The 24,238-nt window shown below is 45.9% G+C and overlaps 1 protein-coding gene across 1 annotated transcript in view; it reads left to right on the top strand.

The window, feature by feature from the left end:
* The window catches only part of dkk2 (dickkopf WNT signaling pathway inhibitor 2), a 49,655-nt gene that overhangs the window by 5,693 nt on the left and 19,724 nt on the right, over positions 1 to 24,238 (top strand). Inside the window, exon 2 of the mRNA XM_086003472.1 lies at positions 18,153 to 18,306. Within this exon, the coding sequence (XP_085859598.1) occupies positions 18,153 to 18,306 (154 nt within the window). The remainder of the gene's footprint in view (positions 1 to 18,152; positions 18,307 to 24,238) is intronic.

The following is a 24,238-nucleotide window of genomic DNA, read 5'->3' as shown; positions in this document are numbered from 1 at the left end:
TCTGGAGGTAACAAAAGCATGAATGAGGGTTTCAGCAGCAGATGGGCTGAGGCAGGGACAGAGATGGGCAATGTTACAGAGTTGGAAGTAGGGGGTCTTTGTGATATGGATTCAGGTCAGTTAATCCCTCTCACATACCCTAATGCAAAATACAACATATAAGAACGTACATTCAATAAAGTACAAACTCAGTGGTCAGCGGGGCTTGTTCAGATAATGCATGTTTTGGTAGCAGTGATAGCATGTGATAAGGTTAGAGTTGCCATATAATTAAGAAGCAAGTGACTTTATGCTAAAAGGATAGTCCATCTGCATGTATAATGTCCAGTATTTTAATGGAAGGCTATTCTTGGCAAAGGAGACCACCTATTCTCCACTGCTCTATGTGAAAAGAAAGAAAGTACTTGCATTTGTATAGCACCTTTCATGACCTCTGGATGTCCCAAAGCGCTTTACAGCTAATGAAGTACTTTTTGAAGTGTAGTCACTGTTGTAATGTAGGAAACGTAACAGCCAATTTTCACACAATAAGGTCCCATAAACAGCAATGAGATAAATGACTAGATAATCTATTTTAGGTGTTGGTTGAGGGATAAACATGGCCAGGACTCCAGGGAGAACTCTCCTGTTCTTCTTCAAATAGTGCCAGGGGACCTCTTATGTCCACCTGAGAGGGCCTTGTTTTAATATCTCATCTGAAAGACGGCACCTCCAACAGTGCAAACTCCTGAAGTGTTATCCTTCATTACGTGCTCAAGTCTCTGGAGTGGGACTTGAACCAAGAGCCTTCTGACTCAGAGGCAAGAATGCTACCACTGAGCCAAGGCTGACACCTTGTGTCAAAAATTAAATCTGAAAATGAAACTATTACTTACATTGTGCACTGTTATATTAACCTAATATCAGTGGGTGTTAATATGCATTAAAAGATTGTTTGTTTAGAATTGATGTAGCAAATCAAAGGCAGCACCACTTATGGATTCTTAAGAGGCACGAGCATCATTGCCTTTTAGAAGAGGAACTCGTTATCTTCTTGCAGAGGAGATAGCCCAGACAAGCCACAAGAAGAATCCCATCACTGCGATATTATGCATAAATGACACACTGACCTATTTCAATACCAACCACTTGGTCACAAAGTGAATTACATCATCTCATTGCATGCTTAAGAAACTGGTTAGAAGCATTGCTTGCAATATTTCAGGTACAATAATGCCCTTTTAAAAAGACATCTAAAAATGGTCCCATCTATTGATGATTATAAAGCAGTAGTTTTATTATAGAGTATGGTTCCTCAGGATGATTACATAGAAATTACAACACAAGAGACTGGCCGTTCGACTGAACCAGTCCGTGTTGGTGTTTATCCTCCGTAATAGTCCTAATCCCATGTTTCTGCTCTGATCCCATATCCCTTTATTCCCCTTTTCCGTCAACCACCTACCTAACATATTCTTAAATGTTCTCTGCTTCGACCGCTAACTCCTGAAGTGAATTCCACAGCCTCACAACTGTCTGTGTAAAAGAGTTTCTCTGTCCTATTTTTCTTACATTTAATCTTATATTTATGTCTCCTCGTTCTAGACCCCTCAATCACTGGAAACAGTCTGTTCCATTCCTTCACAATATTAAACATCTCTATCCAATCACGCTTAATCTCTCCGTTCTAGTGAAAACAGCCCCAATGTCATTCTTCGTATTTGTATTTCCGCTTACTATGCCGCATCCTAGTGAATCTGCACTGTTCAGCATTTGTATAATATATACCAATGATTGGTAACTAAATGGTTAAAAGTTAAACAACCATAGAATCATAGAAGTTTACGGCACAGAAAGAGGCCATTCGGCCCATCGCGTCTGTGCCGGCTGAAAAAGACCCATCCGGCCTAATCCCACTTTCCAGCTCCTGGTCTGTAGCCCTGTAGGTTATGGTACTTCAAGTGCATATCCAAGTATTTTTGAAATGCGATGAGGGTTTCTGCCTCTACCACCCTTTCAGGTAGTGAGTTCCAGACCTCCACCACCCTCTGGGTGAAAAAAATTCTCCTCAACTCCCCTCTAATCCTTCTACCAATTACTTTAATCTATGCACCTTGGTTATTGAGCTCTCTGCCGAGGGAAGTAGGTCCTTCCTATCCACTCTATCTAGGCCCCTCATAATTTTATACACCTCAGTAAAATCTCCCCTCAAAGAAAACAACCCCAGCCTATCCAATCTTTCCTCATACAAAACAATCTTAATACTACACTGCATGCACAAATCAGTTGTTCTACTCCTCAATGCAAATGAACTCATCATTTTGTTTGTAAGCTCCCAATTCCTACTTTGCTGTGTTATTTATGTTACTCAATTCAAATGATTGGATAATTCAAATTTTCTAGCACAAAACTTTACTTTGAATTATTAGGCGCTGTCGGTGCCACATGTGAAGTCTAAAACACGTGAATGATTAAAAATTGTTGCAAACCTTTTTTTGTGCAGTTGCAGGGCCCGGCGGTTTGATATGATAATGTTGTGGTCCATTGTGAGTTAAGTGGTACACTGGGGCCTTGCTGGCTATTTGCCCATAGTTGTGTGAAAGGGACAGTGATAGGGAGGAAAGAGAGTAGGAGGAAAAGCCACAATAAAAGAGAAAGAGTAGCCGGAATGGGACAGACTGGGAGCGTAACAGTCGGAAGAGGGAAACAACTTGGGAGGGAGTCAGACAGTAAACAGGAGTGAAGTGAATAAAAGGTCAGCGAGTGTATGGGATACGCAGGGTCAGTAGTGGTTTCAAAGTGGCATTGATGGTAAACTAATACTTTGTGGTATAAACAGCAATAGTGTCTGAGAAAATGATATTTAAATGTCTCGTTCCACTTTGTGCACAAAAATGGTGAAACAAAAAGAGACAGACAGAGAAACAAATGAGATTAAAGGCAAGGCTTTTAAAAACTGAAAGTGATATGATATAATGAGGGAAGTTTAAACATCTAAAAGCCCTACATTTTCAAAGCTGCCTCGAGTGGGTGTAAAGGTAGGGGAAGCTTATCAGCCGGGACACTATCTCTGATCTTTTCTTTCTTGGGCTGGCGTTGGAAGGCAGCGCGTCTAGATGGGCAAGGATTCCCAGTCCGATCAGTGTTCCACTCCCTTCCGTCCCACCCCCGCACGATGCAATCACAAAACTGCAGATTAGAATCACTCCCACCATTTCTGGGGGTTGATGGGTTTCACCTCCTGTTCACCAGCGACAACTTTCCTCCCCTGTCTCTTGAACAGGAACAGACTTGTGCCAGATATTTTACCATGCTGGTGTGTGTGTTGTACTTGGCACTCCACACAGCTTGCAAATATATTACTTTCCACTTGCGAAAGGATGAGTATTGTATACACAGGTGTCCAACCTAATCCAAATATAGGATTCTAATATGCAAAGCCATTTGCTATCGACCCACACTCTGTACAATTCCTAAACCCAAGTATAACACTACTTTCCCCATCTCTCCTAAGGTAAAATTCACAGGTGCCCTGGCACACCTCACCCAAGTGACTGTTATTTGTGCATCAAACTATTCGACTGCTTTGGGCATCACAGCAAGTCCCATTCCTATCCTCATCCGGCATCCGCATACTTCCAGTAGGGTTCATTGCAATAGTGACCAGGGGCTGATTTTATCCTGTTTTATACAAGCACTTAAGCTAATTATAGGGTGCCCTACTTCCCCATTGGCTGAGGTAAGCTAACTCAGTGCAGACTGGGGCTTTGAAGCTGAGACTTGTCTGGTCTATATGGTTGTTACTTACTGAATACATTTCCTCAGCTATCAGAGGAGCCATTAAGCTTAACACTCAAGTATTTGTACCTGATTGAAGCATAACATGTTTGATAAATCAGCCCAATAATACTTGTCACTTAATTGCTGGACACTAAAATGCTCTTGTATAAGATCTGATTTTCTGTGCTAAACAATTCTCATGTAGTACGAGAGACTGAACAGTCTCAGGTACAAATAACAACAACTTGCATTTATTTTGGCCTTTAAAAAAAAAGAACTTGCATTTATATAGCGCCTTTCACAACCTCAGGACATCCCAAAATGTTGCTTCAGCCAATGAAATGCTCTTGAAGTGTAGTCACTGCTGTAATGTAGGAAATGCAGCAGCCAATTTTTGCGCAGCAAGCTCCCACAAGCAGCACTGAGATAAATGACCAGATAATCTGCTTTAGTGATGTTGATTGAGGGATAAATATTGGCCAGGACACCGGGGAGAACCCCCCTGCTCTTCTTCGAGATAGTGTCATTGGATCTCTCTGGAGTGGGACTTGAACCCACAACCATTTTGACTCCGAGGCGGGAGGGCTACCGACTGAACCAAGGCTGACACTGTAATAGAAAAACATCCCACGGTGCTTCAGAGAGGTGTAAAGACACTGAGCCAAATCTACGTGGATGGGCTGGAGAAGCTGGGGTTATAGAGGTTATAGGGGTTAGAGCAGAGAAAGCTAGAGGAGAATTGATAGAGAAGTTTAAAATCAAGGAGGGTTTAGATACAGTAAATAAAGAGAAACTGTTCCCAATGGCTGAAGGGTCGATAACCAGAGGGCACAGATTTAAGGTGATTGGCAAAAGAACCAGAGGCGACATGAGGAAAAAGTGTTCTATGCAACGAGTGGTTAGGATTTGGAATGCACTGCCTGATAGGGCAGTGGAGGCAGATTCAATAGCCTTCAAAAGAGAATTGGATAAATACTTGAAGGAGAAAAAATTGCAGGGATATGGGGAAAGAGCGGGAGAGTGGGACTAACTGGATTGCTCTTCGAAAGCACCGGCACAGGCTCGTTGGGCCAAATGGCCTCCTTCTGTGATTCTAAGGAATGATTACGAGGGGCAGAGATGGGTTTTAAGAAGGGACTTAAAGGAGGAGAGGGAGGTGCTGAGGATGAGGGGTGTAGGGAATTTGCGGTTTAGGTTGATGACATGACCACTAATACTGGGACAAAGGGAGGATCAGACACACAAGAGGTTCAGCGGAATGGAGAGTTCAGCTTGTGAAGGGGGGGGGTGGGTGGCGGGAGTTGTAAAGCTGGAGGAGGTTACAGAGATAGGGAGGGGGCGAGGCCATGGAGGGATTTGAACACAAGGATGAGAATTTTAAATTGGAGGTGTTGCGGCGCAGTGTCCTAATGTGCTTCATCAAGGACAGGGGTGATGGGTGAGCAGGACTTGGATAGGATAGGATACAGATAACTGAAGTTTGACTGAGCTGATAGGGGAGGATAGGGGAATGAGTGGCCAGCTAGTAAAACATTGGAGTAATCTGTTACAAATTGATCATCTTTTAAAATATAGAAACCTGGTTTACAAGTGTCAGATTTCTTGCTTGCCCTTTCTGATGGGTCAGGTGTTAAATGCGCCACAGAGATCAATCAGAAAGGCCTCAAATTTGACCCACAGGTGTGTGCTGAGTTACCCGACCTCGAGAGGGGCAGCAGGGGTGGGTGTCCCGGCCAGGTGCCCTCTCTGTTATGAAGAACGCATTAAGAGAACCAGGATCATTATCCCAGGATGCTGGCGGATGTTCTCCCATTGTTTATTATTCTGCTGACACACACTCGCTGTCTCACACATAAAGAATGGCCGCTTGGGTGGGGCATTAGTTGGAGGACACTTCCGCCTAAGCAATTTTTTTTTATCCCAGTCGTAGTTGCAACTTTAAGTTGGGGGGGGGGGGGTGAAATGAAAAAGAAAAATTGGAGGGAAAGAAACATCTATTCATTGAGAATTTGGGAAGTGAAGAAGCGATAAAGAAATGACATTTTGTGTGGTAACAAATGAAGTGATAATGACAGCAAATAGTAACCCAGGCACAATTAGAATTGGCCTGTAAAAGAAACAACAGTTGCCATTCTAAATTGACCTTCAGAAACAACAGTTGCCACATTCCTTGGCACCCACGCCCCCATGCCCCCGCCCCCCGGGTTCTGGGTCATAGATAAATACTGGATATTCAGCGGGTAGTGGTTTGTTGTGTTGAATGTAAAAGCCCCAACATGCCTAAGCCCAGTAAGGCAGTGAGCTGCTGTAATGGTTATATTTAGTTAATTGCGGGGAGCAGCACAGAGTTTCATTTTTAGTTGCGAAACTTCTGGTGATGGGCGGGAAGCTTTTAGGTTAATAGGAATGTGCAGTGTTTTTAATAACATCAACAAGACAAAACAATGAAAAGCAGGGTGCCAGTTGCACAATGATAGGTGTAATTAAAGTTAAAAGCCCAGAAATTACTTTTGGTAATCTTAGTGGACAGCCGATAATATGATGTGATATTCCTCTGCCATTTTAAGGCAGGCATCAACCATCTAAAGGTATTAAGCATTGCGCCACTAATATCACCAATACTAATTAAACATTCACTCCCTCCACCACCGGCGCACCGTGGCTGCAGTGTGCACCATCTACAAGATGCACTGCAGCAACTCGCCAAGGCTTCTTCGGCAGCACCTCCCAAACCCGTAACTTCTACCACCTAGAAGGACAAGGACAGCAGGAGCATGGGAACACCACCACCTCCATGTTCCCCTCTAAGTCACACACCATCCTGACTTGGAAGTGTATCGGCCATTCCTTCATCGTCGCTGGGTCAGAATCCTGGACCTCCCTCCCACACGGACTGCAGCGGTTCAAGAAGGCGGCTCACCACCACCTTCTCAAGGGCAATTAGGGATGGGCAATAAATGCTGGCCTAGCCAGCAATGCTCATAACCCGTGAATGAATAAAAAAAAATTCCTAGGATATAGGATCAGATATAATAGAATGTAAAAAAAAAGGAGGCATCTCCCAGCTGTTACAGAAACCGTGAGATTCTCATTTTCATTGATTTTGATGGCAATCAGGCCGGAGGTCACAGGTCAGCCTTGGTCTGCTTGAATGGCAGAACAGGCCGGAGGTCATGAGTTCAAATCTCACCACAGCAAATTGAACTCAATAAATTGTGTAATGTGTGGGCTGGCACCAGAAAAAATAACCATGAAAAGCTTCCAAGTTGTTGTAAAAACCCAACTGGTTCACCAATGTCCTCCAGGGAAGGGAACCTGCCACACTACCCGGACTTGTCTACATGTGAATCCAGTCGCACACACATATGAATCCAGTCCCACACAACATGGTTGACTCTTAATGCCTTCAGGGCAATTAGGGATGGTTGTCAAAATAGCATCTTGTCAGAGTAACCCACATTGCAAAAAAAAGTGAAAAATAGGAACAGCCGATTGCACAACAACAAGGTGCATTTAATGCGGAAGAACGTCCCAAAGCACTTTGTAGAGGCGTAAGGAAAATTGGACGCTGAGCCAAAAAAAATGATTAGAAGTAGCCGAAATCTTGGTCAAAGAGACAGGTTTTAAGGAGAGTCTTAAAGGAGGAGAGGGAAGGTGAAGAGGTGGAGAGGTTTAGCGAGGGAATTCCAGAGAGTGGTAGCTGAAGGCACGGCTGCCAATGGTTGGACAAAGAGCATTGGGGGGGCGGGGGGGGAGATTTTGCTGATGAGCGAAACACTGCTCTTATCAGCAATTCACGTTTATCAGTACTAATACCGATCTAGAACTCTTCACCTATTGATGGGGGCAACTTTCATCTTCCCTGCTCGGGCAGTGAACTGGTGGGACAAATCTCCCAGCTGTTACAGAAACCGCGAGATTCTCATTTTCATTGATTTTGATGGCAATCAGGCTGGAGGTCACAGGTCAGTCTTGGTCTGCTTGAATGGCAGAACAGGCTCGAGGGGCTGAATGACCTACACCTGTTCCTATGTTCTGTCACGGGTGGGCAATCCGCTCCTCCAGTTTCCCACGCAAGCGGTGAAGGTGAGAATGACCCCCAATTTTCTTGGAAAACCACAAAATTGAATTTGTCTTTCTGTTCCTCTCCAATCTTCTCCCCTCTCCCTCGGAAGGTGCTGCTTGATTGTGAGGGCACAGATCCATGGGCAATGCCTGTTGCCTGGTAACTTGCCGAGCCAATCATTCTTCATGCTTGACCCATGGGTATGGACTGGCTAATTGTCAATGGCAGCCAATGATTGACATTGTCCTTGCCCAATATTTTCACATCTGCATTTCTCAACAGAAGTCAGTGGCTGGTGACCTGGGGCAGGAAAGCCAGACTGTTTTTGACCTTCCTAGCTCAGATGTTGCGGCAAATAAATAGCACTCCAGCTCAGACCAGGGAATAAATTATGGGACCATCCTGTTTTGTATGGCTTAGTTCCATACTAACTATTCACTATCAGGGAAGCCATTGATTTTTAAGTATAAATTATTACCATGTTGGAGTACTGATGCTTGGTGGCACCAAGTGATGGGGCACGAGTTTTATACTCTCTACCTCTTGTCCTCGCCCACTTCATTGATTTCCTGATCTCATCCGTTCAGTTGTGGGAAGACACCCAGTGGAGACCAGGCACTTTCCCGAAGAGGAGGGGGAAAATCATGGCTGGAGCAATCGGACCCAACTTCTTGTGGCTGGCATAGAGCAGCATTGGCAGTGGTCTGGGAAGCAGGTTAGCTGTCTGCCCACTCTCTCAGCCACATTCGATACATGCCCTAGAGAGAGACCACTGGATAGGGCAGAGGGATTTCATAAACCCCAGAAAGAAAGACTCACTTGTTGAACATAATATAATGCAATGAACTTCTCAAAGAGAAGCAAGCGTAATCAGAGCATTGGGCAACACATTTGAGCACAATATCACTTTAGATTATTGGGCTAGAACATAGCTAAAGAAAAGCACTTTTAACAAGTGGAACAGTTTGTTCTCAATGGGAATTCAATCCCATTGAAATTAGCGAGGGGGTTGTGAATAAGAAGCTTGCTCTTGCTGTTTCCCAACAAACTAATCAGTAAGGCAACACAAACAGGAAAAGACCTTTTAATAGCAGTCCTGAATTACCTTTCTGTCAAAGCCTCAAAGAGTCTGATTTCTCTATTGTAGTCTTCTTCTGACCTATAAATACTTGTTGGTGAGTATTATGAAATAATCTTGAAAACCACTTAGAGAACTCTAGCATAACGGATGTTATTTAATTAGTGGGGGTAGTCCTGATATTATAAAACTTCCAGAGTTTATGAACATCAGAACTAGTCTTGGTTATTTTACCTTTTTATTTTAGCGTATTTTATTATACTTTAAAAACTTTTATTTGTAAATCATATCACCCATTACTCTGGTCGGCTTTAGATTGTGAAAGAACTTGCATTTATCAGCTTGCCATAAACAGAGGGACAACCAGTAAATATAAGAAAAGAGTATATATAAATTATATGAAAGTATATATTTATACACTCAGGGATATATCTGTTTATACACTGTATGGATAGATCTGTATTTTTGTGAACAAACATGAATGTTTTCTGATGCTTTGGCAACATAAGATGTAACTTGTCATGCCAATAAAGCGATTTGAATTGAATTGAATTGAATATCCTCAGGACGTCTCAAAGCGCTTCACGCAATATAATGGCCCAGAAATTCGGGTCGGGGGCTTCCCGTGGGTGCAAGCCCCCGACCTGCACTTACCTAGCGCGCCGGCCGTTGAGCTGTGGGCCTGCGTGGGATTCCGATCCTGGGCCTGCTCCAACTGCCAGCGCGCAGTGCTTGCGTATCCCAGGGGCGCAGTTACTTCGATGCATCCCCTGGGATCACGTGGGCCATGGTGAGCCAATGGTAGAAGGGAATGCCCATTCATAAAATTGACAGGAAGAGCTGTCAAACCATAAATACTATAAGCTCCAAAACATCACTAAAACTTCAAATAAATAAAAAAAAATCACGTTTTTAAAATAACTATAAATTATATAAAATAACTATTTTAAACAATAATTTAAATTTTTGAAAAAATTAATTACATTTTCTAATGGGGCTAAAAATAAACTTACCTTTCTTTAAAGTATTTAAAAATAATAAACCTGTGGAAAAATGTTTTAATTTTAATTAATTCACCATTTACCTTGTTAAAAGCAGGCCTTGCGCCTGCTTTTTACATGTGTAACTCCTGGAGACTTACCCTCCCGGAAAAACCTGAAAAAAAAACGTAAGTTCAATGCGCACACGCTGCCTCTCCAGCGCACGTGTTCCACCTCTGAACCCCTTCTTTCAAGGGAACGGAAGTTCCGGTTTCCGCGCATGCGCAGTGCATGCACGAAACCAGCACTTTCGTTGGGCCTACGCGTGAGTACTCAGTGCGTCCTCATGCGTGGGGGCCCGAATCTCTGGGCCATTACTTTTGAAGTGTAGTCACGGTTGTAATGTAGCAGCTAATTTGCGCACAGCAAGGTCCCACAAACAGCAATTACATAAATGGTGGCATCAGTTGAGAGGTAACTGTTGGCCAGTACACCAGGAAAACTCCCTTGCTCTTCTTCAAATAATGCCAGAGAATCTTTTATATCTACCTGAACTGGTAGACATGGCCTCAGTTTAACATCGCATCTGAATAATAGCACCTCTAACACTGCAGTGTTAGCCTGGAGTTTGTGCTCAAGTCTCCAATGTGGGGCTTGAAGCCACAACCTTTCAACTCAGAGGCTGAGTTGAAAGGTAGAATTACTCCCTGCAGCATTGTAGCTAGATAGTCCCAAACTTCATGAAAAGGTGTAATGTATTTTGCAGTGGATCTCCAGGCGGTTCACTGTACAGTCTCTGTATAAAGAATAACAGATACATGGGAGTGATTACAAAATGATAATCCAATCGTAGCACAATGCAGTGAGAAAGAAATTGATTTATGATTGCCCTTTGAATCCTTTAATCAGATTACAATATTATAGTCATTAATCATTTTTTTATAACATAAACTAGCTGATCTCTGGTGTCATTGCTCTGGGGCAGTCTGCGATCTGGAGCACACTTGTCAGGTTTAGCTGCTAAGATGGAGCGGCATCTAACCTGACCTGTCCCTTTAAGACCATTGCTTGGCCATTACCCGTGGAGAAGCGATCTAAAGAGGAACATCCTCGGTCCAATTAGAGTCTGATGTTGAGGCAAACTTCTGTAGATTGGCAGTTGCCAGTAAACCCTCCAGCTTTTGTCCTCGAGGAAAAGCCAGGTTATCGGAGTCAGAAAAACTAGGCGGAAGTGACTGGCTTTTCATCACTTTTTAAAATATTTTTTTACCATTCTGAAGGGTAATGTTGGAAGTGTGATGGACATGCACTATGCAAGACATTTATATTAATGGGTGTTGGGGCTGAGAATCTTCCGGACTCTCTCTGCCACTGTCCTCCAATCCTCACACTGGCAGAGTATTTGGGGCATCAGATAGCCATACAGGATGCTGGAAGGGAATGGTGATGGCTCCAAAAGTTGCTGCTGTCCAGATCATCGGCCCCCTCTTTATAAGAGGCCTGACATGAAAATATTTTAAGGCGCAATTCTAGGGTCTTACCTGAACTCGACCCCACCAGTGGATCCTACATATATTCCTCCAAGGACCCGGGTGCTGATTTCTTTCTGGTGTCCAGATCATTGGGCACAAAGGAGGTGGGACTAACAGGAGTTCCAGTGGGGGAAGCCTTCCTACTGGCCCCGCTTCCTTGTGACATCATGATGGGGTGGCTTGAAGTTCCACTTTCCCAGGCTCCCATGGAAATTCTTGTTGGCTCCTCTTCTAGGTGCTAGCCCAGTCTTTCTGGTTCCTGTCAGATTTTCCTCCCTCTGCATTGCATTCCTGGTTCTGTTACACCCCAGGCCCCGAGGAAATTCAGGGCCATTTTTTCTGTAGATATTATTCCGCTTTGGATGTTTTTTTTAAAAAAACAGTCATATATCAAATGTTTATGTACAATGTTCAGCAAAGAGGAGAGTAAATGTCCTACCAATGAAAGGAGATACAGCCTTCAGTGGTGGAATTCAATAATTAAAAGGAATTATGTGCCTAGGGACCAGGAATTGCTAGATGAAAAAAGACCAAGATTCATCGAGTTCGCCTTCTACCATCCTGGTAGCCACATAGAGTCATAGAGTTATACAGCACAGAAAGAGGCCCTTCGGCCCATCGTGTCTGCGCCGTCCATCAGGCCCTGTCCAATCTAATCCCATTTTCCAGCATTTGGTCCATAGCCTTGTATGCAATGGCATTTCAAGTGCTCATCCAAATGCTTCTTGAATGTTGTGAGGGTTCCTTCCTCTACCACCCTTTTAAGCAGTGAGTTCCAGACTCCAACCACCCTCTGGGTGAAAAAGTTCCTCCTCAAATCCCCTCTAAACCTCCTGCCCCTTACCTTGAATCTATGCCCCCTTGTTATTGACCCCCCTACTAAGGGGAAAAGTTCCTCTTTATCTACCCTATCTATGCCCCTCATCCTTTTGTACACCTCAATCAGGTCCCCCCTCAGCCTTCTTTGCTCCAAGGAAAACAACCCCAGCCTGTTCAGTCTTTCTTCATAGCTGAGGCGCTCCATCCCAGGTAACATCCTGGTGAATCTTCTCTGCACCCCCTCCAAAGCAATCACATCCTTCCTATAGTGAGGCGACCAGAACTGCACACAGTACTCCAGCTGTGGCCTTACCAGCGTTTTGTACAGCTCCATCATAACCTCCCTGCTCTTATACTCTATGCCTCGGCTAATGAAGGCAAGTATCCCATATGCCTTTTTAACCACCTTATCTACCTGTTCCGCTGCCTTCAGGGATCTATGTACGTGTACACCAAGGTCCCTCTGACCCTCTGTACTTCCTAGGGTCCTACCACTCATTGTGTATTCCCTTGCCTTATTTGTCCGTCCAAAATGCATCACCTCGCACTTTTCAGGGTTAAATTCCATTTGCCACTTTTCCGCCCATCTGACCAACCCGTTTATATCGTCCTGTAGCCTGAGGCTTTCCTCCTCGCAATTTACCACCCCACCAATTTTCGTGTCATCTGCGAACTTACTGATCATACCTTTTACATTCTCCTCCAAATCATTTATGTAGATCACAAACAGCAAGGGACCCAGCACCGATCCCTGAGGTACCCCACTGGACACAGGCTTCCAGTCACAAAAGCAACCTTCGACCATCACCCTCTGCCTCCTGCCACTCAGCCAGTTTAGGATCCAACGTGTCAAGGCACCCTGGATCCCATGGGCTCTTACCTTCTTGACCAGTCTCCTATGCGGGACTTTGTCAAAAGCCTTACTGAAGTCCATGTATACCACATCCACAGCATTTCCTTCATCCACACACCTAGTCACCCCCTCGAAAAATTCAATCAGATTGGTCAGACATGATTTACCCTTGACAAAGCCATGCTGACTATCCCCGATTAATCCTTGCCTCTCCAAGTGGAGACTAATTTTGTCCCTCAGAATCTTTTCCAATAATTTCCCTACCACAGATGTTAGGCTCACTGGCCTGTAATTCCCTGGTTTATCCCTGCTACCCTTCTTGAATAATGGTACTACGTTAGCTGTTCTCCAGTCCTCTGGTACATCCCCTGTGGCCAGAGAGGTTCTGAAAATTTGTGTCAGAGCCCCTGCAATCTCCTCCTTTGTCTCACACAGCAGCCTGGGATACATCTCGTCCGGGCCTGGGGATTTATCCACTTTTTGGCCTGCTAAAACCTCTAGTACCTCTTCCCTCTCGATGCTAATATGTTCAAGTATATCACAGTCCCCTTGCCCGATTTCTATGTCTACATTGTCTTTCTCCATAGTGAACACAGATGCAAAAAATTCATTTAAAACCCCGCCTACATCATCTGGCTCTACACACAGATTGCCACTTTGGTCCCTAATGGGCCCTACCCTTTCCCTGGTTATCCTCTTGCCCTTAATATACTTATAAAACATCTTAGGATTTTCCTTTATTTTGCTCGCCAGTGTTATTTCATGGCCCCTCCTCGCTGTCCTAATTTCTTTTTTAAGTATGCCCCTGCACTTTTTATACTCCTCTAGGGCTTCCTCCGTCTTAAGTCTTTTGTAACTGCCAAAAGCCCCCCTTTTTTCCCTAATGCATTTTTGTATATCCCTTGTCATCCAAGGTTCCCTTTGCTTGTTGGTCCCACCCTTGATGGTGCAGTGATAATGGAATTGGTGACTAATCGTAGCAACCAATCTCTATCACTTATTTCACAATAGGCCCAGACATGAGCTGAGGAAAATCCGCCGGTGGTGGAGAGCTGTGGAAATCATAGAGCCAAAGTCACCTGCTCCTCCCAAATTTGCTACACTTACCACATGTCCGTCTCAAACCATGAGCAGTATCTACACTCATGGAACCAAGAAAGAAAAAAAGGTGAAGGGGAAGTTAGTTGACAGGGGCAAAGGCACCACAGGGCAGAGGTATGGGCAGTTTTTGCAGCATTGGTGATTGCCAAGGCAAATGGCAACTGACGGTGTAGTCCAAGTTGTTGAGATTCACACTGTAGGATAACTGGTCATGATATTATTTTACTAGATTTATCAAGCATAATCAACAGTTAATTAACAAGCAATTCTTCACTAAATACATTTAACAATATTCATTCATATTAACAGTAATCCTAGACTCCATTAGATATCATATTTTTTTTTAAATTACAAAAATGGTCCAATCTATATTTCAAACAGCAAAAGTAATAAAATAAGTATTAGCCAAGAGGTAAGGATCACACAATCAGCCAAAAATCTGAGATCTGTATTTTTTGATATTCATTCAGTTTAATAAGTTCAAAACTTATATTGAGCACTAGCTGGAGTGCCCGGCGGTGCCGAGGGTTTTTTGAGGGCATGTTGTTGTTGGAAGAGAGAGAGAGAGACTGGGGGGAGTAGAGAGAGATGGGGGGGGAGAGAGAGAGAGAGAGATGGGGGGGGAGAGAGAGAGAGAGAGACGGGGGGAGAGAGAGAGAAAGAGACTGGGAGATGGGGGGAGAGAGAGACTGGGGGGAGAGAGAGAGAGAGACTGGGGGGGAGAGAGAGAGACTGGGGGGGAGAGAGAGAGAGAGAGACACTGGGGGGGAGAGAGAGAGAGAGAGACTGGGGGGAGAGAGAGACTGGGGGGAGAGAGAGAGAGAGAGAGACTGGGGGGGAGAGCGAGAGAGAGAGAGACTGGGGGGAAGAGAGAGAGAGAGAGAGAGAGACTGGGGGAAGAGAGAGAGAGAGAGAGACTGGGGGGAAGAGAGAGAGACTGGGGGAAGCGAGAGAGAGAGAGACTGGGGGAAGAGAGAGACGGGGGAGTGAGAGAGAGAGAGACTGGGGGGAAGAGAGAGAGAGAGAGACTGGGGGGGAGAGAGACTGGGGGGAGAAGAGAGAGACGGGGGGAAGAGAGAGAGAGAGAGATTGGGGGGAGAGGAGAGAGACGGGGGGGAAGAGAGAGAGAGAGACTGCTGGATTTAGTTCGGGATTAGCCTGGAGAGAGAGGGGGGGAAGGAGCGCCTCAGGCCCGGCCCGATGGACCCCTGCGAAGGAAGGAAGGAAGAAGGCGAGCTCTCCCTCTCTCTCCCACCCCCTCACTCTTTCCCTCCCTCACCCTCTCTCTCTCCCTCCCCCTCTCTCTCCCTGCCCTCTCTCTCTCCCCTCTCTCCCTGCCCCTGTCTCTCACCCTCCCTCCCCGCTCTCTCTCCCTCCCTCCCTCCCGTCTCCCTCTCTCTCCCTCTCCCCCTCTCCTCTCCCTGCCTCTCTCCCTCCCTCCCCCTCTCTCTCTCCCTCCCCCTGTCTCTCCCTGCTTTCCTCTCTGTCCCTCCCTCCCCTCTCCCTCCCTCCCCTCTCCCTCCCTAGCGCCTCAGGCCCGGACACTGAGCCGAGCCCCGGGACTGGGCCGAGGGGGGGGAAAGGCTGAGTCCCCGGCCTGCGGCCGCAAACAGAGCCAAACCCCAGGACTGGGCTGAGGGGGGGAAAGGCTGAGTCGCCGGCCCGCGGCCGCAAACGGAGCCGAGCCCCGGGACCGGGCCGAGGGGGGGAAAGGCCGAGTCCCCGGCCCACGGGCGCAAATGGAGCAGAGCCCCGGGATCGGGCCGAGGGGGGTAAAGCCCGAGTCCCCGGCCGCAAACGGAGCCGAGCCCCGGGACCGGGCCGAGGAGGGGAAAGCCCGAGTCCCCGGCCGCAAACGGAGCTGAGGACTGGGCCGAGCGACCCCCAACTCACCTCCCGCTAGGCTCCGTCCCGCCCCGCCAGCCTTTACCAAGATGGCGGCGACGGCTATGCCCGGCCCCGCCAGCCTTTACCAAGATGGCGGCAATCGCAGGCTGCTGGTTTGGAATCGGGCCCAGCGGGACGGGTGGTGCCTAGCTCGGGCGTGGCTAGTGAGGAGAGGCCGAGGCTTCGAGGCCTGAGGCCTGCAGGCAGCTCATCCACCGCCGAGGGGGGGAAAGCCCGAGTTCCCTTTGCAAATGGATTTTTTTTTCTTTTAAAACCAACTTTTTTTTTGCTGGAAATCTATATTTAATGTGTCAGTACTAATGAATCAACAATTTCCTCACCTCCATTACCACTTTTTGAGCTTGAGGCCCGGCAGGTGTTTAATGGCCGCCGCTCACCACAGCTCAGCTCCCGCTCGGCAGTTTGAACGATTAGGCCCCGCCCACAAATGCCATGAAACGCCCCCCCCAATTGGTCAACCATCACGTCACTCAATGCTAATGAGCGGTAGGATTGGTCAACCGCTAATGAGCGGATTTTGTCCTTTTTTTGAACGTTTTTTGTATAGTGTCCGAACAATTTTTATCTGACCAAAAAGTAAATACGCCTATGAGACTCCCCTAATGATAAGCTTTCTTTTGATATAACATGCTTGTAGGTACGCTCTATAACTTTTGAGTGTATAGCGGACAGACAGACAAACAGACAGACAGACAAACAGACAAACAGACAAACCAACTCTTTTATATATATATAGATTACAGCCAACATTTTTGATTAAAATATTTACAGAAAGTTTCAGAAGTGTAATGGGATACATGAAACTTAGGGCGAATGTTAAAAGGTCAACATATTTTGAAAATGCAGAATGAAGAATGAGTCATGTATTTTTTTTTCAATGACTAGGTGACCTCCCATCACATTGCAGAAGGGGAGATAAAACCGCGTACAGTCTTCAGGTGGCAGGGTTAGAGGTCGGGGATAATTGGACCATCGAGCACTGTCTAATTCAGTCCCCATTTTGAAATTATACATTCTGTCCTTATTGTTATGTTTCCGTTATAAATCCACATTTATAATGGAAACTGGCTGCGTTGCTCCATGGTCAATTGACCAGCATCACTAAACAGGTGATCTGGTCATGTATCTCAATGCTGTTTGTGGGACCTTGCTGTGCGCAAATTGGCTGTTGCGTTTCCTACATTACAACAGTGATGACACTGCAAAAGTACTTCATTGGCTGTAAAGTACTTTGGGAAGTCCTGAGGTCATGAAAGGCGCTATCTCAGTACTAAGTCCTTTCCTTTCCTATGTAAACTTGTCGCCTTGTAATTACACTCTCCCACCAGTGATGGCGCTGCAGAGCTTCCACTGACAAGCAGCTCTGGTGGCAGCGTGACATGTTTACATAAGCAGATCCCATAATAAAGTTGACAGGAAACGCATTCAGACGTGTACATTTTTGATATATTATAATAGGTATTTTTGTGAACTTATAATCATTCTTTCACAGTAAAAGAACACTTGAGGTCTGAGTTTCTGGCTCAGTCTGTAGTGCTTGTCACACAGAGGTGCTCTCAGTGTAGGTGGAGTAGCTTTGACCATGTTGTTGCCTTGGTGCAGACACACTACTCGTACCGCTCTGCCACGACCCTCCCAGCTACGCTGCTGCCGCGTTAATTGTCTCTCTTTTCTCTCCGCTCCCTCCCGCCAACAGCAAGTAGTAAGTAAAGCAAAGTCTCTGATGGTTACTGTGAAGCGAGGGGACATTGTTTGAGGGGGCATGACGCTGTGACTGAGATAAGAAGAGGATATCTGTGTGAAAATGATTTCAGACAAAGCTAGCTTTCACAGGCACTCAATAACGTGAGGTAGCTCACTGAGTACAGCCAATCTTTACAACCAAGAGCACATCAAAACCTGATACTCTACCCTTCAGGGCACAAGTGCTGGGTAGATTTAACACAGCACCCCCCCTGCCCACATCCCCCACCCCCTCAATCTAGAGTGTTTGCCTCACACCAACTGACTGCTTTTAAAAAAAAATATATACAGTATTTTTTTTTGTACCCTTCAGAATCAAGCGTGCAGCAGTGATAAAGAGTGTGGACCCAGTGGCTACTGTCACCATTCGCACCACCAAGGATACCCGGCCTGCCTATCCTGCAGGAGAAGGAAGAAACGTTGCCACAGAGACTCGATGTGCTGCCCGGGTAACTACTGCAGTAATGGTACGTTGGCTTTTAACCTAACTTGCTAGGTGGGCAACGAAAAGTTAAATCGGCCGGGGGGTTTGGGGGGCGCGGTGTGTAAAACAGGCGGTCTCCCACCGGGCGGGTTGGGTTAGGTTCGGTGTCAGCCATGGCTCAGTGGGTAGCTCTCTCTCGCCTCTGAGTCAGAAGGTTTTGTGGGTTCAAGTCCCCACTCCAGAGACTTGAGCACATAAATCTAGGCTGACACTCCAGTGCAGTGCTGAGGGAGTGCTGCACTGTCGGAGGTGCCGTCTTTCAGATGAGACACTAAACCGAGGCCCAGCCTGCTCTCTCAGGTGGACGTGAAAGAGCCCATGGCACTATTCGAAGAAGAGCAGGGGAGTTCTCCCCGCTGTCCTGGCCAATATTTATCCCTAAAACAACGTCACTAAAACAGATTATCTGGTCATTATTTCAAGTAATGGTGCGGGGTGGCAATCGGGGGCGAGCTGCGGCTGTCGGGGGCTCGCAGTTTTATTGCGGAGTCAGGAGGAGCACTCATGCTCCCACTGTCTCACATTCAGATGGGTATTTTTTACAAAACTTTTACAAAGCCTCCAGCGCTCCCTTTAAAGATGTAAGAAGTCACACAACACCAGGTTATAGTCCAACAGTTTTATTTGAAATCACAAGCTTTCGGAGCACTGCTCCTTCGTCAGGTGAAGTGGAGAGATGCATAAAGACACAACTTATATAGTCAGAGAACACTGCCAGACGATTAAGGTGTGATAAAGGGCAGTTAGAAAGATTACCTGTAAACATTTGGCATTATTCTTTGACTATATAAGTTGTGTCTTTATGCATCTCTCCACTTCACCTGACGAAGGAGCAGCGCTCCGAAAGCTTGTGATTTCAAATAAAACTGTTGGACTATAACCTGGTGTTGTGTGACTTCTTACATTTGTCCACCCCAGTCCAACACTGGCATCTCCACACCCTTTAAAGATGACTGCTTAGGCCGCATACAGACCTGGTAATCCTGATCTACTGCTGCATTCAGGGGAAACCAATTTGTGGTTTGTATCCTAATCGTATTAGAACATTCAAGGAGTCTAACTGTTTTAGGCAGTCATCAGGGACATCTCTACGCGTCCAAACCAGTATGGCGTCAGAAGTCTTTCCAGTGCTGTTCGGGCGTGGGAGGTTGGCCCCCTCTATTGGACCTTTATGCATCTGTTTACTGTCTGGAAAGGTGGTGTAATGAGGTTCAATTTCACTCCCACAATGTCCTGTATAACCCGCTGCAAACATTAGACTGTATGTTAGCAGATGAAACATATAAAGTATATGGGGAAAGCTGCAAGACTAATTTGAAGCGAAAAGTATAGATGCATTTAAGGGGAGGCTAGACAAGCATATGAGGGAGAAAGGAATAGAGGGTTATGCTGATCGAGTTGGATGAGGAAAGACAGGAGGAGGCTCGAGTGGAGCATAAACGCCGGCATGGACGGGTTGGGCCGAATGGCCTGTTTCTGTGCCGTATATCCTGTGTAATCTCAAGGAGATTTTTTTTCATAATATGTGGTAATGAGAACACTAGATCCCTGGATTTACTCTATAAAGAATTGCTGAGGCTGTGGAACAAATGTCATCTCTGCCTCAGCATGAACGGGACTAATTTTAGTGCAGTAGACTTTAAATATTTTCTAATTGTGCCCATTTCCAAAATCCCAATTGTTCATTTAATAAATTTTGGTTTGCCTGAGCACTCTGGCTCATTCTGAGGAAGCACTGTGCCGGCACATGTTGATGGCTGTATGATGGAAATGACTTTCAAATGAAGAAATGCGGCATTTCAGTGATGGAACACTCTCCACTTGCCTGGATGAGTGCCGCCCCAATAACACTCAAGAAGCTCGACACCATCCAGGACAAAGCAGCCCGCTTGATTAGCATCCCACCCACCATCTTAAACATTCACTCCCTCCACCACTGGCATACCGTGGCTGCAGTGTGTACCATCTACAAGATGGATTCCATCAACTCGCCAAGGCTTCCTCGGCAGCACCTCCCAAACCCGCAACCTCTACCACCTAGAAGGACAAGGGCAGCAGGCGCATGGGAACACCATCACCAGCAAGTTCCCCTCCAAGTCACACACCATCCTGACTTGGAAATATATCGGCCGTTCCTTCATCGTCGCTGGGTCAAAATCCTGGAACTCCCTCCCTAACGGCACTGTGGGAGTACCTGCACTACACGGACTGCAGCGGTTCAAGAAGGCGGCTCACCACCACCTTCTCAAGGGCAATTAGGGATGGGTAATAAATGCTGGCCTTGCCAGTGATGTCCACATCTTTTGAATGAAAAAAAAAAATTCATTCCAGCTCTCTGTTACAAATAGTACTTATAAGGAGTAGTCCCATGATTCCCTGTTCCCAGCGTTGAACCGTGTTTGCGGCACTGCCCACTGGGAGCAAGTGATCGCGGTTAACCGTACTGTTTAACGGAACAGTAACAGGGATCTAGCATGGCAGCTGAGAACATTGGTGATTCAACAAAGGAGAGTGCAGAGTGATCACATCTGCATCCTGGCACTTGTTTTAAAAGCTTCATTGGAAACCACACTTCCCAAAAAACACCACATGAATTTGTTTTGAAGTGTCAGGCACGGCAGAAGTATCACCCCCCTTTGCAATTCATGACTCTCTAAGGTTCCCACAAGCATCAGTTTATGATAAATGGACATTCAGCTTGCACTGCAGTGCTTAGGTAGGGATCGCGCAGGGAATTTTGACTGGGCCAATTTCCTTCCCTCATTCTCAACAAAAATCTGCTGGATCTCATCCAAGCTGATGTTTTTTTGTTGTTGATGACACCAGCCTTTAGCGAGTGGTTAACGCTCCATCTGTAAGACATGCAATGACCAAACCACTGCAGGCTGATATAGAAGGATGAATTCACTGATTCTGTGTGCCCAGCAGGGGGCCATGCTCAAAAGGAGCATGTCATAGAATCAGTGCTGAACTGTTGCAGTCCTGTCTATTGGGAGCAAAAGACCCTATAATAGATCATTCACTGCAAAGGAAAACAGCATGTTACCCTCAGCGCTAACAAGACCCAGCCAATACCTCTGCCAAGAGAGATGGATCATGATGTTGTCCATCCATTTCCACTCCATGACAGCAGCATTATAAATTCAACTACAAACATTCAGCTTCTTGGCTCCTTAATCATATCTGATCTGTGCAAACAATTGGGGAAAACAGCTGGAAAAGCTGGTCAAAGGAGCACCAACCCTGATGAAAGCTCCATGGTATTTGTCATTATCTTCAACTTTGGTGTTCCACAATACCTTGATCTACAATGGAATGGAATATTATAACACTGTCTGACGGTCACAGAGGAAAGTGGTCTCTTGTTCCTGGACTCACCGCAGTTCAAAGACCAGTAGACTTAATGAGGCAGGTCTGCTCCAATGCCAAAGGACAGTCTCCACAACAGAAGACAAGCGTGGTTGGGCTGTCTGTTGAGATGACACCACAAGAGTTTTTAGTACTTAAGACAGACTTCCACTGCCAAGAACATCGGAGCTACTGCAGCCGCCCCTCAACATCCTGTATCAAACCAATAAGTTGTTTGTGTGAAAAATTGCTCGCTGATTTCACTCCTGAATGGCCTGGCTCTAATATTTCAGATTGTGCTCTCTTGTTCTGGATTCCCCTCACCAGCGGAAATAGTTTCTCTGTATCTACCCTATCAAATCCCTTTATCAACCTTTCCACGTAATTTACACAGAAACATAGAAGATAGGAGCAGGAGTTGGCCATTCGGCCCCTCGAGCCTGCTCTGCCATTCAATGAGATCATGGCTGATCATCCAAACTCAGTACCCTGTCCCTGCTTTCTCCCCATATCCCTTGATCCCTTTAGCCTTAAGAAATATATCTAACTCCTTCTTGAATATATTTAATGAATTGGCCTCAACTGCCTTCTGTGGTAGAGAATTCCACAGGTTCACCACTCTCTGGGTGAAGAAATTCCTCCTCATCTCAGTCCTAAATGGCTTACCCCTTATCTTTAGAGTGTGACCCCTGGTTCTGGACTCCCACGCCATTGGGAACATCCTTCCTGCATCTAGTCTATCTAGTCCTGTTAGAATTTTATAAGTTTCAATGAGATCACCTCTCATTCTTCTATACTCCAGCGAGTATAAGCCCAATCGACCCAATCTCTCCTCATACGTCATTCCTGCCATCCCAAGTATCAGTCTGGTGAATCTTCGCTGCACTCCCTCCATGGCAAGAACATCCTTCTTCAGAAAAGGCGACCAAAACGGCACATAATACTCAAGGTGTGGTCTCACCAAGGCCCGGTACAACTGCAGCAAGACATCCTTGTTCCTGTACTCGAATCCTCTCGCTACGAAGGCCAACATACCATTTGCCTTCTTAACCGCCTGCTGCACCTGCATGCTTACCTTCAGTGACTGGTGCACAAGGACACCCAGGTCTCGTTGCACTTCCCCTTCCCCTTAAATCTGCTAGCCCTGGTATCAACAGCGAAGCTTCCCACTCTGGTCCTCCAGTCGGTGGAATTTTCTCCCAGACAGTGTTGTTGCCTCGAGCTTTGTGAGTTATCCATCACTGATTGCCACATTGTTGTTGGAGCATTGACTGGGCAGTGGAAAACCCGTGATCTGCCAATTGTTAACCTAGTGCAATTTCTCCAAGTCTTCTGTGTTCACAGAAACCACCAGGGTTTGATTCAGAATGCATCTCGCCTTGCCGCTGTTGTCTCTAGTTCAACCTTGTTGGTATCTGCCTAACATACAACGGAAAAAAAATTAGAAACGTACCTTGAGAGTCAACAAGGCATTCTTCCTAGTATGTGCTCCTCACAGAAAACACAGAAACCCCACAGTGCAGATAGAGGCCATTTCGGCCCATCGAGCCTGCACCGACACATATCCCACCCGATCCCCGTAACCCCTGCACCAACACATATCCCACCCTATCCCCGTAACCCCACGTATTTAATCCCCCTAACACTAAGGGTCAATTTATCATAGCCAATCAACCTAACCTGCACATCTTTGGACTGTGGGAGGAAACCAGAGCACCCGGAGAAATCAGGGAGAATGTGCAATCTCCACACAGACAGTCACCCGAGGCCGGATTCGAACCCGGGTCCCTGGCGCTGTGAGGCAACAGTGCTAACCACTATGCCACCGTGCTCCTGATCTGTGTCTAGGATAACAAAGAATAGCATTATCAATTAAATAGCAGTTATACCATTATTATAATCGGTAACACCTCAGTAATGCTTTGGTACAGCTGTACATTGCAAACTATAACCCATTCCTAAATAATAGATGGACTCTGATTATAACTTGACACAAGTTATTTTAACCTTTGCACGCTAGCCTTTTCTTAGTGGTAGCATCCTTGCCTCTGAGTCAGGGAGTCATAGGTTCAAGCCCCACTCCAGACTCCTGCGCAAGGGAGCATACGTGGGGGTTCCACTTGCGATCAGAGGCGATGGTGGGGCTGGGAATATAAACAGATGAAGAAGGATTAAGATTGAAACAATCACAAATAAGAGCTGATAGCTCTTGTGAGGCTCGTGAGAAAGAGGAATAAATTGTATCTGAAGAACTGAGATAGAGAGATTTTTGGACTCTAGGGGAATCAAGGGATATGGGGATCGGGCAGGAAAGTGGAGTTGAGGTCGAAGATCAGCCATGATCTTATTGAATGGCGGAGCAGGCTCAAGGGGCCGTACGGCCTACTCCTGCTCTTAATTCTTATGTTCTTAAAGAAACTGCATTGGAGGGTGATGTAATAAAACTCACTACGCACTTGGTTTGAGTATAAAGCAAGGCTTTAATCAACTTGTTTCAGAACATGGAGGTCTAGTTGTACTTCACTAGTTCCTGTCTTACAAAATGTCCCTGAGCAAGCTGGGCCCAC

Source organism: Somniosus microcephalus, chromosome 2 (genome assembly GCF_052327205.1).
Source record: "Somniosus microcephalus isolate GS21.2 chromosome 2, FLI_Smic_1.0, whole genome shotgun sequence".
In the NCBI taxonomy this organism is placed as follows: domain Eukaryota; kingdom Metazoa; phylum Chordata; class Chondrichthyes; order Squaliformes; family Somniosidae; genus Somniosus; species Somniosus microcephalus.
This window is presented reverse-complemented; position numbering and strand designations above follow the sequence as displayed.